The sequence below is a fragment of the Priapulus caudatus genome, unplaced genomic scaffold, assembly GCF_000485595.1.
Source record: "Priapulus caudatus unplaced genomic scaffold, Priapulus_caudatus-5.0.1 Scaffold21, whole genome shotgun sequence".
In the NCBI taxonomy this organism is placed as follows: domain Eukaryota; kingdom Metazoa; phylum Priapulida; class Priapulimorpha; order Priapulimorphida; family Priapulidae; genus Priapulus; species Priapulus caudatus.
In genome coordinates, this window is record NW_014577082.1 from 380,434 (window position 1) to 395,991 (window position 15,558).

The 15,558-nt window shown below is 42.4% G+C and overlaps 1 protein-coding gene across 1 annotated transcript in view; it reads left to right on the top strand.

Annotated features, from left to right (window-relative positions):
- Positions 1-4,143, top strand: part of LOC106812390 (post-GPI attachment to proteins factor 2-like) — a 5,917-nt gene extending 1,774 nt beyond the window's left edge. The window contains exons 4-7 of the mRNA XM_014816263.1: positions 2,406-2,569; positions 3,037-3,137; positions 3,494-3,603; positions 3,934-4,143. Coding sequence (XP_014671749.1) covers positions 2,406-2,569; positions 3,037-3,137; positions 3,494-3,603; positions 3,934-4,143 — 585 coding nt within the window. The remainder of the gene's footprint in view (positions 1-2,405; positions 2,570-3,036; positions 3,138-3,493; positions 3,604-3,933) is intronic.
- Positions 4,144-15,558: the final 11,415 nt, after the last annotated feature.

The window sequence follows — 15,558 nt, forward strand, 5'->3', positions numbered from 1 at the left end:
CAAAGGTGTAAGTATGAGTTGCCTGATTGTAATTAAACAACGTGTACTTTAGTCTTACGTTATACCCACTTACGCTCATAGGGTCTATGTCCCCCAGGCCCCAGGATACTGCCGAGTGCCGGAACGTACCCTGGTCAGTGGTATTGAGTGGTAACTATCTGATATGGTTAGGGAGTAGGCGTAGGCGACTCCCTAGTCTCGTTAGTAGAGTAGGCGAGGTACGGTCCGGCATATTAGATAGTACCAGGGACCGTACCCAGGGTACGTTCCGGCAGTACCTTGGGGGACATATACCCTCTCAGCCCCACTTACGCCTTACGTTTAGGTTCAGGTGAATACAGTAAACACCCGCATAAAAGAACCCGTGATTTTCTGTTTCAGGATGAAGAGGTTCTTATATATATGTAGATACAATAATAGTAATGTAACCCAAACCCAGGAGGATAGGGTTACAAAGCGTCCGTATGGTTTTGTGCGAAGGAATGCCTGAGTGAATCACTCAGGGCGGTTTGCTGGTGCGTTTTCAGAGACTAGAACTTCCAAACTGGGTTTATTCTAAACACGAACCTTTCTCCGCTATCCGGGAACTTACTATGTATCGCAATACTCTGTATTAAAATAATATAACCTGTTACAAAAATTCGAAGTGACGAGCGGCGGATATTTCGAGCGCCATTTCTGTTGACCTGTGACGTACGCATTTCCAATGCGCATAGCGATCGGCAAACGCAGCGCCCTCTGATTGGTCGATGAATCCGCTCTTCAAACCGAAGTACGTCACAGGTCAACAGAAATGGCGCTAAGTATATTCGCCGCTCGTCACTTCGAATTTTTGTAACAGGTTATATTAGTTTAATACAGAGTATTGCGATACATAGTAAGTTCCCGGATAGCGGAGAAAGGTTCGTGTTTAGAATAAACCCAGTTTGGAAGTTCTAGTCTCTGAAAACGCATCAGCAAACAGCCCTGAGTGATTCACTTAGGTGTTCCTCCGCACAAAACCATACGACGCTTTGTAACCCTATCCTCCTGGGTTTGGGTTACATTATTGTATCTAATATATATGGTACATAGTGAGAAATCAGCCTGAAGAGGTTCTTAATTTTTTTTGGAGGGGGGGGGATAATGTGTACATTATCTAGGTAAAATTGGCTTTAATTAGTGAATAATTGACACTAATTAATTAACCAACTACTTAATATTAGAAATTATATGTCTGTTTAAATTCATTTGGGTTAATTTATTTTTCACCTTTAATTTACTTATCATATTAAACACAATGAAAGGTCAAATGCTGTGAAAATTGATGTGACTAATAGTAGACAGTTTCCAATGGTGTAGCACACATACTTGGATTGCCTCAGTTTGCTCTAATTTTCGGTATTTTTTTATATAAGAACCTGTTTAATTTATCAGACTGAAGAGGTTCTTATATAATAGGTACTTTATTGGTCCAAATTCAGCCTGGAGGCTCTTAAAATCACGGGTTCTTTTATGCGAGTGTTTACTGTATTGCCTCTTTCTTGTTTGATGAAGCCATCTTCAAAGATTCCTTTAAGTTTAGCTTCTTTGTTTCTGTCATTCCGTATTGGAATTGTCTCCCTTCCTCTTTAGTTAATTGCAAATTTGAGGCATTTTCTACTGTGATCCGCAGTGTTGATCTGTCAATTTGTTAAACCTTATCTCCTTCCGTCTTCGATATAGCCCTTTGGACTTTGAAGAGAAGGTTATTCTCATATCTACATATAAATTATAATATCATGTAATGCATTTCTGGTGAAGACCGACGTGTTCACGACTGTCCCTCACTGCCACCAAGTCTAGTATGCCACCTGAGGCAGAGTAAAGTCTAAACATTACAACTAATACTCTTCGTATGCATGATGGCTTATGTTTAGTTTAATTGTGCAGGCTAACTTGAGACAGCTTTGTATACTAGAGAGACAGCTACTACAGATACGTAAACCTGTAGAGTCAAGAGTTACAATGGTAAAAACGTAACCCTGTCTCGATCTACAGGATTACATATATTTCTATCTAATGTTACATAGTGTAATATATGTTACCATTTTATTTTCTAGAAAACCATGCAGCTAACAGAGCAGGATAATCAAATTATTTAGAAATATTCATACTATGATTTGCAATTGTGATTTAATTTCACCATGGTCTCATTGCGAAAATGGGCATCATTGCTTCATTGCCTCTAAAATCGTCCGTTGATCGAGTAGTTGTCACTGGCTCATCTCTGACATGCATGTTGTGCTGCAACACCCTGTGGTGCACTAGAGTTTATCTGTATGGACTCGTGCCCATATAGCTCTAATGTAGAGGTGCAACCCTTCAGTATGCTGTTTAGTTCGTCTCGTTAGAAGGATGTCATACTCTGTTTCATTTGCACTTAGGTCCACAACTTCATTCCATCCATTAGTGCTGTTACAAGCGCTAAGCCCGGTGCTTACACATGGAAGATCTCCATCGCTCTTCACGTTGGACCCAGGCTGATGATCTGCTCAGCATACTATAACTTCTTTCTCCACCGTCTTAAGAATATACCACAGCACTGGAGGTAAGCAACCTGGGACGTGGGGTTACGGGGTGAGTAAACTCAAACATATGGAGTGGAGAATAGTTAGCGAAGCAGTGCAATGTAGAGAACCCATTCTGTTTGAATTTTCCGGATCTAAATTCAGTGTTCAACCTGACATTTGCAATCTATAAAGGATTTAATATTTGTGAATGAAAGAATAAATTTACAAGTCTTTGGTGCAGGCTGCAGATGATGCATTAATTTAAATAGATTTAAATAGATTGCAGGGAACCACTGCTTGTTCACATTTATAGATCAGTTGTAATCTGCTACTTGGATGCCTACGTGGATATACTTTTTTGCCTGCATATGGGAGTGTAAAATATTCTGTAGACTGAACTGTTGGTTGAAGATTGTGTATTGTGTGGCTAACACTACTAATTCCACTAATACTGGTTATTGTATGTAATTTTTAAACCTGAAAAATCTTTCTGCATACTTTTCAGGGATAACTATTTGCTGGCTGTGTCTGTAACATACTGGTTAAATATTATAGAAAACTTGAGTCTAGTTGGCGTCACATACATCACGAACTTGGACAATTATCGTAAGGCATTGTAAATGGTTTTTACAGTCATTTTCGTTGTGCATGTGTGCAAGTGATATGAATTGTCTTTGTGTTATCACCTATTGACAATATTGATATTGCAACACTAATATACTAATTCAGAAATACTAACATTGACATTAAAATAATGAATACGTATGCATGCATATTTATCAGTTCATGTACATATCGAGTCGTGCAGACCAGGGCGGGGGTTTTTGTAGTTCCCTGCTAATTTTATTTCAAAGTAGTTAAAATGTATTGCTCAGAAACTTGTGATTTTAATATCGTTCGTAATCGTTGGGGTGGGGTCAGTCTGTTGGCTCGAAAGTATCTCACTTTTCTCTCTCTTGCAGCTGTACATGAGAAGCTGTTCATCACATTCATGGGTACCTCCACTGCCTACATGGTCTTCACCGTACTTCTCCTCAAGTATTCCAACACTGTTGCGCCGTGGATGTCGACTGTAAGTGCTATCCCCAGAGCACATCACTGTAGATGTGTTTCGAAGTTCTCTCACGTATTTCAGTACAATGCTGCCGTTAAACGTTCTGGTAAATATGATTCTGTGTGGAGTGTATGCGTATGCGACTGTTTAAACATTGACATAGTGTTAGTGTTGCAGATTTATTGTGACATGATGTAATATCTCCTCCGTGCATTATTGATCATTGTCTAAAATATGCAAGTCAGGTTGTTTTTAGAATGGCGTGTGTTTTTTTTCACATGTTGTTTAATAGAATTTCGCATAGTAATTTTGAATGTTAATGTAAAATATTTTTTTTTTTAATTTCAGGACCTGTGGTCTTACAGAGTAAAGATCATCTGTCTTCTATTGATTCTGATCTTCAGTGCCGGAATGGGGATTTTCTTTTACTATCACCGAATGTACTGCCAACCTAAAGGTACATATCTATGTGTGTGTGTGTGTGCGTGCGTGCCTGCATGCGTGCGTGCGTACATACGTATGAAGTTTAATGCACATAACAGTATTGTACCTTACTGAACCCTACGTAAAAAAAAATTATCGGTTGCAACACATCATTCAGGGTCGCCAACCATCGATTTCCGCACTCCGCAGCGGCAAGGTTATAGCTGCGTTCACACGTATACACGGCCTAGCTGGTACCGTACTTAGTTGGTGCTAAGTTCGGCTAAAATGCGTTCACACGAGATACACGAGATTCGAGGCTTAGCTAGCTAGGTATAATATAGACTGGTACCCGGTCGACAGTTCCACACGCTACACTAACGTCGTGCAGCGAACGGGTAGCAGTCTAGGTTAGCGCGCTACAGTTTCGCAATTCGAATGCGTTCACACGACAAAAAATACGCGGCCAGCGTGGTGGCGAATATACGCGGCTTAGTTGTCGCGGAATGTGATTCCGCGCTAAGCAAGCCGGAGCAATCGCGGCTAAGCAAGCCGCGGCTAAGCAAGCCGCGGCTAAGCAAGCCGCGTATATTTTAGCGTGTGAACGCTTAAATACGGAACTAAAATCTACGTGTGAACGCAGCTTATATTCCTCATTTCAGTTGCACTGTATAAAATTTGCACTGATTGTTCGCATTGTTTGCTTGGACACATTGTTTTTTTCAGCCAGTGCCTGGCACTAGCCACGCGCTAGTGCAGTAGAGATGCAGCAAGTTTATTAATAGCCGTCACTGCACGAGTCGTTTCTTGGAAATGCACGCTCTGCCATTACCTTAGTTTTGCACCCCCCCTACCATCGCTCAGTGTTATAATGTGTTTCTATGCATTTTGTATTTGGCATGTCTACGGTAAATGGAACAGCCTAGTCAGACAGGCGCTGTCTGCAAGGTGTCGCGTAGTTTGTCTGCTAATCAGATTAACACGTGGTGAGAATGGCGTCCAATTGCCATTGCCATCCAAAAAAACTGACTTTTACAGAAATTCAGGAACGAATATACACAGATGTGGCCTGTACTTGTGAAGTCAAAACTCAGTGTTACTCATGGCTATTGCATGGTATGCAAGACAGACTTTCAAGTGGGGCACGGAGGAAGGAGTGACTGCCAGAGGCATATAGTCTCTCAACAGCATAAGTGCTATGCGGGTGCAGTGGAATCTACACCCAATATATCAAGCTTCTTTGCAGCAGATAGAGAATTGTCTGTCTTGACGCAGAAGTGAGACTTACGGATTATTTAATTGAACACAATGTGCCTTTGAGGGCAGCAGACCATGCAAATGAACTCTTCAAGAAAATGTTTCCAGACTCACAAATAGTCAAAAAGTATGGTTGCAAACATACAAAAACACGTGAAATTGTGAGAAATTGCAATTCTTACCTGTGTTTTAATACATGTATTATTACTATAGTAACCTAACTGTATACGCTCTCTGAAAAGTCATGAAAAGTGTTTTGAATCCTAACTTGTAGGGTTGTTTAGGGTTGAGATAGTGTCATCAGACATGAGAATATGGCCCACAGTATGCCTCAGATTGCAGGAAAATGGCTTAAATATTTCAAAATACCCAGACCCCCCTAGCACTGCCATGCCTACGGCACGCGGGCCTGCCTGCGGCAGCCAAGGTTAATTTCGCCCCCCCCCCCGTCCATCAATTTTATTCTGCATTTGGAGTTCACATGGTTGGAGACCCTGGTGCTGGCGTGCGTGCTCATGCGTGCGTGTGTGTGAGAGAGAGAGAGAGGCTGTGCCGTGTGTGTGAGAGAGAGAGAGAGAAGAGCTGTGGCGTGTGTGTGAGAGAGAGAGAGAAGACGCTGTGCGTCGTGTGTGAAGATTGAGAGAGGAGAGAAGCCGAGAGAGGACGGATAGAAAGGATAGACGGCAGCAGTGCTATACCGTTATATTTTCGGCAATCAGCCAGTAACGGCAATCACCTGTGTGAGTGGAATGTCCGGATGCGTAGCCTGGAGACTAGAGCGACCGGTTCCGGACGCTGGTAGCCACTGCGATTAATTACCTAAATTAGCCATATTAATCTTTATTCTTCAGGTGTTATATTTTGGTGCTGCATACACTATGACACTATTTGATGTTCATACGTGTGTTTCTAATATGTGTTTTTATTTGGTTTCAGTTAGCTCACAGATACAAACAGTATCAACGAAATAGAAGAACAGTTCACAAATCCTTTGTACACAGAGACGAACAAATCGCTTATTTTATTAATCAAATGTGAGTTGTGTCAGTAATCATTTGCTAAGAATGGATATTTAATGTATTAGAGACAGAGTACTCGTTCCATGTCGTATGGCTTTATGTCACTTGACCACTTATAACACCCCGGTGCTTTAATCATCACTCATTCACCACGGTGTAATTTTATGCATCTTTTTCCTTAAACTCTTTTGCTTGGCTACAAGGTGTCACTTTACGGTATTGAATGTTCCAGAGATAATAATATAGTACGTGAATAACGTTTTCGGCAAGTTTGCTTGCGCTTCGTTAGATACATAGTACGTACGTGAATCAATTCAGTGCAAGACGATGTGCTGTGCCTAGAAGCAGAATTAACAGTGTATAGTGTGTGTCCGTTACAGAGTTTATTAGAGTGCTTGAGTGTCTGGTCGGCGAATGTAAACTGTCAGTCTAATATGTAATCATCAAGATTCACCAGTTTAAAATAGGCCTGTCAATCGAAATTCTCAGAGCTTTATCCAACTATTATTAATGTTTTACGATGCATGCCGGAAATTGCCAATATGGCTTTTACTGTGAAACGTATTGAAATTTGTTCAGTAAACTACGCTATAAGGAAACAATTCTTTATGGAAAATTTTACGCATGCTCAGAAGACCGCAATTGGTTTGAAATTAGTCACACCGTAATACCTTCTAACCCTCTAGTTAGCAGAGATTGATACGCTATAGTACTGGATAAATTACAACGCAGCCAGATCCCTGCTGTGGCTGGAGATACCCTCCAAGGACTGTCCCCTACGATTCCAGGCAAAGATTCGATATCTCTGCGAGAGCCCAAGGTGAGGGCCTTGAATCCTTCAATAAATTATCTAAAAAAACACATATGCAACGTTATGTAACATGAAATGCATATGCGCAGCATAATTTTAAAATATAGTGTATATAAAACTGGTTATTATGTATGTAAATCTCTCATGCTCTCTCTCTATATATATATATATATATTAGGTGGATGATACAGCGATATATAACTATAGTTAATGCACGATACAATATGTATCGCAATACTTTTCAAGACAAACTACACTAGCAAACTATAGCACTAAACGGTGCTCTACCAAGATCGTGTAAAATGTTTACGTAAATACAGGAGCGTGGCGCACTTGGTGACAACTGCTATTGGACTGGCAATTTCCGCTTTCTTTCTTTGTTTTCTAACGATAAGCTATGCTTTGAATATGATATATGGGAATATTATTTAGTAGTCTGTCGCGATACGTGTTTTGATGAATAGTCAAACGTATTGTTCTTGTTAATAGTGTAACGTCGATATATTCAATAATCGTCCCACGGCCTATTAATATACACGCATGTGTAACGCTGCACACACACAGAACACAGTCACAACACCGATAGACTGACAAGAACATATTTTAAACTGCAGATGCATCCTACAGTTGTTTGTGGGAGATGCTGCAGTGAGCACTACTTGCAGAAGAGATTTGGTCAACTCCCATTTTCTCCACAACACCACATTAAACATATAAACTAGATAAAGTAGCTTGACCCTGTGGTCGCACGAGACACTGTCGACACACCCATTTCCTTGATGCCGCTCCATGCCTCTGAACAGCAAAACATGCACCATCCAACAGCCGCTCGCAACATATCTGCACACAGTGCCCATTCGCTCTGCATAAAGTAGCTAAAAAGGTTGAGTAAAACTTTAATCTTACATGGGTATCGTTACTGCTGAAGACTTCGCCTAAGCGTGACAGCTGGTGATCTCCACAGGGCTTGGAACATCTGCTTGTTGTATGGAGGGCTAGGTGTTACCATAATCATCATTAATCCCACTCCCTCCCCCCACCGAACACCACTCAACTGTGAGTTACATCATTGCTGCTGAGTGGTATAGCCGTGACTGAGGAGAATGATTGATAGAAGTGTGTAGGAATATTTCGATAAATAAATTACTAAATAGCTTTCATTCACAAATTAGAGTGTTGCACATTATTGGTACATTAGGGATTGTAGTGTAAAATTAATATTGGCCAAGAATATGCCAATAAAAGGCGTGCCAAGAATCATAAAGTGTAAGTTTCACACCGGTTTAAATGGTCCATATAATGTTAACAATTTCTGGCATTTATGCGATTGTGCCCAAGTTTATTTGTCAGTTTTCAAAAAGTTAACTGCAAGGACAATTTCTGAGCATCGTAATAGGTGTTTAGAAAATTCCCAGTTTTAACGCTGTCTAACGGCACCGTTTATCAATAAAGTCTAATAATGTTGAGGCGGTATGCGGCAATTGCTGAAAGCACTGATATGGTAAAGCAACTTCATATAAGGAGTACCAATAATTATTGTAACCAAAAAGATTATGTTTAGCATTGGTCTGTTTCAGAATCGGTGTTTTGTAAATTATGTGATGAGTGCAAATCACGAGATTGTACATAATACTGCTAGCTATATTGGCTAAATACTTGTATAGGGTTTAATGAGGAATAAACTCATAATAAGTTAAAAACATCTGATATTCTTTATTGTGTTCGTCTAAATGAACAGCATTAAGACATAGATAATTCTAAGACATTCATGTTTCTTTGGGCAGGCGAATAACCAATTAGTTGTTTTTTTCAGCATATTACCAAATTTGACATCTACCAGGCCTTGATAGTTTGGACTAGGTGACTACTAGTTTTACATACCTCAAACAGTGGCAAGTGCATACTGCCGAACCTTTTACACACAAGAAGAAACGAGTGCCGCGGAGCGACAGCGACTCATACTAACACGTTGTAGCTGCGGTGACTCTGTAGTGAGTGGTGGGATTACTGGTAAACCCTGTAGTCCAAATGTGTCTTCACATACACGCCGATAACAGTGGAAGGCAAACAGGGAATGGATCAGGAAGCGCTTTGCTCAAAGAATGTTCGTTGGATCGGCGTTATGAAAGTTGCCAAGAGAAAATGGCGGCGTACGTATTAAGGTCTTCAGATTAAGGTGGAGAGTTCCCATCATAGGGGGGGGGGTTTTTTTTTTTTTTTAGGGGCAGGGGGGGGGGCGGGGGGGGGGGGGGGGGGGGGGGGGGGGGGGGGGGGGGGGGGGGGGGGGGAGGGGGAGGGGGCGGGGGGGGTTTAGTAGCAAACACTATTTGCAAAAGCAAGAAATAGGTAAGCACTGCATCCATTTACCCTATGCATCCAGCCTAACAGGCTGAAATAGAGAGCTGCACTGTAACTTAATTAAACGCAGGCTACCAGTCCACCAGACCACATGCAGCTGGCAGTGCCACTGGGAGTGGCATACGTTACATGTAACAGCACTGACAGTACAGAATGCCATAGAAATTATACGAATTTAAAGAGCAATAAACCTTCTAACAACCAAATTTAGCTTTTGAAATTTCACTGATTATGCGGGTCAAAAGATTAGCCGACGACACTTACTCTTCGGCATGTCAGCCGAAGCGTAGCATTTCAGATTAAGGAGGGGATGTTCGCCCCCTTCTGTTACACTCTTGACCTTTGACCTTTTTGACCCCCAGCCTTTGACATCCCAACATCGTTTCGGATTACCCCCCCCCCCCCCCCCCACGTCCCGACTGTTCGAAATCCGTCACGTCGAGCACGTTTAGATTTGTCCTCAAGCTGTTGACGGACGCTCGCACGCGGACGATCATGACCGTCATCAAACGCCATAACGCTCATAATAAAATGACATGAAATATATACAAATATTCTCATAAATATTCGGCTCAAGTGCAATTACTTGCAGCATTGAACTCGCAAAAAATTAAAGATCAAAGTTATTTGATGATAAATAAGAAACAAATAACTTTGATTAATAATGTAATAAAGGTGTGCCTAACGAATATGAATTTCATAACATTCATAAAGCAACAATAATCGTACTTAACATTTTTGTGTCTACAGGGAAATATTGAATATAATTTTGATGACTATCATAATTTTCCGAGTCTTTAGACTCATCAGTAAGGCTAACGTGGCTAGAGAGAAATTACTTGAAAAAACTAAACAACCACAAGTGAAATTCTGGAAAGCTAAGGAAATAACACCAGGATGTGATTCCGCGCAGTTCTTGCAGTGGTTGGTTACTGAGCTGCTTGTTTTTCAGCCTGGCATAAGTAATCCTTGTACTGCTTGTCTGTGCCAAATAGCTTGTCGCAATACATCAAATCGTAGAACGAGTAGTTCGCCAAACAAGTTCTGGTGGATGAAAGTCGCTGAGCAGCGTGAACCTGGAAATATATCTGTATGAAGCTCTATCTATCTTGCTCTCCCGATCTCTGTTCTCTTTTCACCTCTCTCTCTCTCCCCCTCTCTTTCTTTCTCTCGCCTCGCCCTCTCTGCTCTGTCTCTTATCCCTTCCCCTTCTCTCTCTGTTTCTCTCCTATTCCGCGCTCCACATACAGGAAATTTTCACATGGCATAACAAGTTCCGGGTTCTGTAGACGGGCTATCATTAATGCTTGTACAGACGACATTAGTGACGATGCTCTAACGGCTTGGTACTCCGGCATAACCCGGAATAAGGTGCATGTGGCAATTCAAGCCAAGGAATGTCAGTACCCGCGTGTGTACGTCAATGGTTTCAAGGCAGTCTCACAGCGACGCACACCCACCATGCATCAACCATGTTGTTGGCAGAAGGTCCAATCCAATGAAGAACGCCCATTCCTAGAACTGCGCAATAGAACACACGGCGAAATGACGCATGCTGGCAACATGCACTTTTACGCATTAACCGTGTTCTGTGTCATGCGAGAAAGTTGCTTACACAAATAATTATGTCGGTCAAAGAAGACTGTTTCTTTGAACTCGTTTCATATGAGCCTACCTACAGTTTCTATAGGGTGAGCATATTTCCAGACCAGCAAGACCGAATGGTGCCTGGAATAAAAAATAATTCAGGGTAAGTAGTGTACAATAACTTGAATTTGTGACAGTAGACTTGCAAGCAGGTTGTTATTAGGCATATATAATTTGGTTCTAGGACAATACCCCCCGGACAATCACCGCCAGGCTGGACAATTACCCCTGGACAAATTACGCGCCCCGGAACAATACCCCCCATAGCCAATTCACCCCTCCCGGGACCAATTATCGCCCCGAACAATTATACCCCCCCCTGACATTTACCCCCTGGGATAATTACACTTGGTGTTTTATTATTCATTGTTAAACAGTGATAGCAGGGTAGGAGGGAAGAAGGTGGTGAGGAGGGGGGAAGTAAGGTGTGGAGGGGGAGAAGGCAGAGGAGGAGGAAGAGGAGTATTTGCGTGGAGAGGAGGAGAGGAGGTGCGAGGGGAAGGAGGAGAGGAGGTAGAGGGGGAGACAGGTGTGGAGGAGGAAGAGGAGGGGGGGAGGAGAGGGGGGAGAAGGTGGGAAGGAGGAAGAGGAGGGTGGAGGAGGGGGAAAAGGTGGTGGAGGCAGCGGGAGAAGGTGGAGGAGGAGAAGAGGAGGGGGGTGGTGAGAGCGCGGGGAAGAATGTGGAGGAGGAGGAAGGGGAGGAAGGAGGAGGAGTAGAGAGGAGAGGGGGAGAAGGTGGGAGGTGGTGGTAGGGGAGAAGGTGGAGGAGAGGAGGAGGAGAGGAGAGACAAGAGAGGAGGAGGGAGGATAGAGGAGGCACCTCTACTCCTCTCCATCTCCTCACTATCACATTCGCTCAGTCCCTCCTGCCTCTTCTTTCTGCCTCCCATCAACCACGCACCGAGCCCACCGACGCCGCCTGGCACCTCCTCTAGCTATAACCTCTCCCTAAGTCTAGCCTCCTCCCTCCGCTCCCTCCATCATCCCCTCCTCCTCCTCCTCGTTTCTACTCATCGAGCTATTTCGTCCATCCTGCCTCTCCCTCCTATTCCTCCTTCCTAAGTCCTACTACCTTACTCGTCTCCGTCTTTTCCTCTAACTCCTCCTCATAAAATGTTGGGGGGGGGGTTAAATGTTCGGGGGTTTAAATGTCCCAGGGAGTAATTGTCGGCGGGGGGTAAAATGTCCGGGGGGTAATTGGCGCGGGGGTTAAATGTCGGCGGGGGTGATTGTCGCGGGGGGGTTAAAGTGTCGGCGGGGATAATTGTTCGGGGGGGGGCGGGTGAATGGCAATGGGGGGTAAATGTCGCGAGGGGTAATTGTCCGGGGTAATTTGTCCTGTACTATATATTTAGATATGGTTTAACATTTTGTTCTAAGTTATTCAAGAACTTGGTGCCAAAAGTTCGATTACAATAATTATATACTAGTAGTGGCAGCACGACGGCATGCCGGCATAACAAAAAGGCTGACATATATTAAACACACCTGCGTATACGAATGGTGCACTTTGGTGTACATGTTGTAAAGACGATTATGGTGAAGTGCAATCGTGAAGAAAGTAGTGCCAGGTATCCTCAATGATAGCACATCCTAATCACTTTGTGCGCGCGCAGTACATTACCTGAGCAAACAAATCACACCTATAGTCAGCAAAGCACACAAGGCCACAGTCAGCAGTAACTGTGCAACAAATGCCTGCTTTTGTGTCGATTTTCCGCACACATGAACATGAGGTTATATTTATGGGGCAGGTTTAACGTATCGATTAATTGAGTGGGTTATGTTTGTGATGTTCACGGCAGCGACTTTTCGACTTACCATCTGGGTATCGAGTCGTAGTCGTACTTTATATTCAAACGACTTCGTGAAATAAGTACGTTCCGAGAATGCATTGGTGCCATATATAAAATGTTCAGTCAATATTTTAGGCAAACCTATCAATTGATTGTGATGACTTTACAAAATCTTGATAATATTAAGTTTTAAGTGCATTTTCCTCTCACTGTACATTATGATTTTGTTAAAGATCGAATTTTTCACTCACTGTATGCAGAAACGACTGAATAGAAGCAGATTTCACAACATGCACCCCACTGTCTTTCTTACTGGCTTATCCTATAAAGGCAAACTCCTAGTTAGTTTAAAGACCATTGAATTATCGCCCACAGATAAAAGATTGCGATGATCATAATTCAGAAGAAAAAAAACATATATAATAAAGACCTTGATATATTTTGTGGATATCAAAGGGCTAAAGGATATATTAATAGTAAGCATCCCGATCGAGCTTCAATGTTCCGAGTTTGTCTCTCGATCGTCATAAATCTATATATAGGCATCCCTAATAAAATAACGAATTGCCTTTGCTTAGAGGAGCAGCAGGCACAGGGCTTGGACTGATTAGCCGAATCAATGGTAAATATATGGCTATATATGTGTATGCTAAGGCACTGGCGCCACAGGTCTTAAGAAAAAGTAGAAGCAACAGAATGAAAAAATCCTGAGTGATAATAAAAAGCAAGCCGGCCGTAGGCGCGGCTGCAAATGGCATAGGGGGGTGCTGGGGCATGCCACCACCTGAAATTTTTGAATGGATAGATGTCCTGGAGATGCAATCTGGTGAGTCTTGGCGAGAGAGATTTAGGAACAAAATTTTTAACCCAAAATTTACATGGAAGCACTGTGCTTCTCGCAGTGCTTCTATTCTGCCGGGCGCAACTGTGCTAAGGCGATATATAGGTGGCGATGCGCGAACTGAATTTGATATATATAATGCTATAATTAGATGGACGGCTTGCAACATGTGACAGAGAATCAATCGGCGATCATGATTCCAGGCAGAGATTAGACAAGGATAGCAGGCGCGGATTTAGGCCGGTTTTGCACCGGTTTTTTCCAGAACGCGGTCACAGCTGCGGTATCTCAGAATTGACCCTCAAAATTCACACAGAATATAGCGAAACCAAAAATAATAGCCTAATTTTTAAAATTCGCGCGGGCGTCATGCCCCGGACCCCCCCCCCTTAAGCTGTGACTAGAACTATGGAAACTGCAATGGTCACCCAAAACCCTCTGGACCCCCTGGAATAGTTACGCTGATACGGGTCCTATGTCTCCGATGAGGTAAACTGCCGGAACGTACCCTGGGTTAGCGGTCGGCGGTATAACGCGGAACGTACCCTGGTAACTATTCTGATAATGGTTGGGTTAGACGTAGGCAATAGGCCGACCCCTTAAGACTCGTTAGTGGATGTTAGGCGCGAGGTACGGTCCCGGCAATATAAGATAGTACCAGGGTACGTTCCGGCAGTACCAGGGAGACATATTAGACGCCTGGCAGTGCAGCGATATAGTTACAATGGGCAGGAGCATAAACAACCGAGAATACCAGAAAACTGAAAGAGTAAGAGCAAGGAAATTTTAAAAGTGAGGTGAGAGAGCAGAGATGGAGAGGAAACGCAAACAAATAACAACGAAAAGAAAGTCACTACCTTAGGAGTAGCGTGAAAAAACTATAACTACAGAAAAAGAAAAAACAGCCAAAACCTTTGAGGAGTGAACGAGGGAAGGAAATCATGGGGCGGGGGATGAGAGGGAGTTAGGGGAGAGAGGCGGGAGGGAGGTGAGGGAGAAGAATGTGCGTGTGTGGCTAAAATATATAACTATAAGGATCGAAGGTAAAGCCATCCTATCACGATTGAGGGTATAAAAATGCACCAAAACAACAAAATTGTTAATTAAATTGACTCGCTGATTATATATGCATATAAATCAGGAGCTAATATAATGGCAAATTTGTCATTATAATAGCTCCTGATAGTATAATAATATCCTGCTGGATCTGAACCCCCGTTCATGGACCCGGAATAAATTGAAGAGGAAACTGTAAGAACAGAACATAAAGTAGTATAACCTGCAGAAATAATCAGTCAATTAAATAATATAATATATGACTATATATCGACTCATTTTATACAAAACTGATAGTGAGAAGTGCAATGTATATTTATAGCTAAGTACTAGTAGTAGTAGTATATAATAGTATTAGTAAAGATTTAACAATATACATGTATACATATCAGAGTAGATTCGCGGCATATTATCACTCCTGATTACATATACATATAATTGTAAGCTTAATAAGAAATACGTAATCTTCGTGAACGAAATAGATCGCGTAGGGGAGTTGCAATCTCCCATTCCGTATAAGTAGCTTGGTATGTAATCGCCAGTTAAGAGAGAGATTCCAATGAGTGTAACCAAGGGGATTTGTTTGTAAAAATAGAAGTCAACGTTTCGATTGACTTGACGAATCGGCCGTTCCGTTCATTGTTGGCTATATGAATTATGGTTAGATCTGTATGATTGATGACGCGGTGTCAGCGCTGCAACCGGAAGTAACGATGTTGTAAAACAACGCACATAACACGCTCAGAATGAACAACACACTATGAA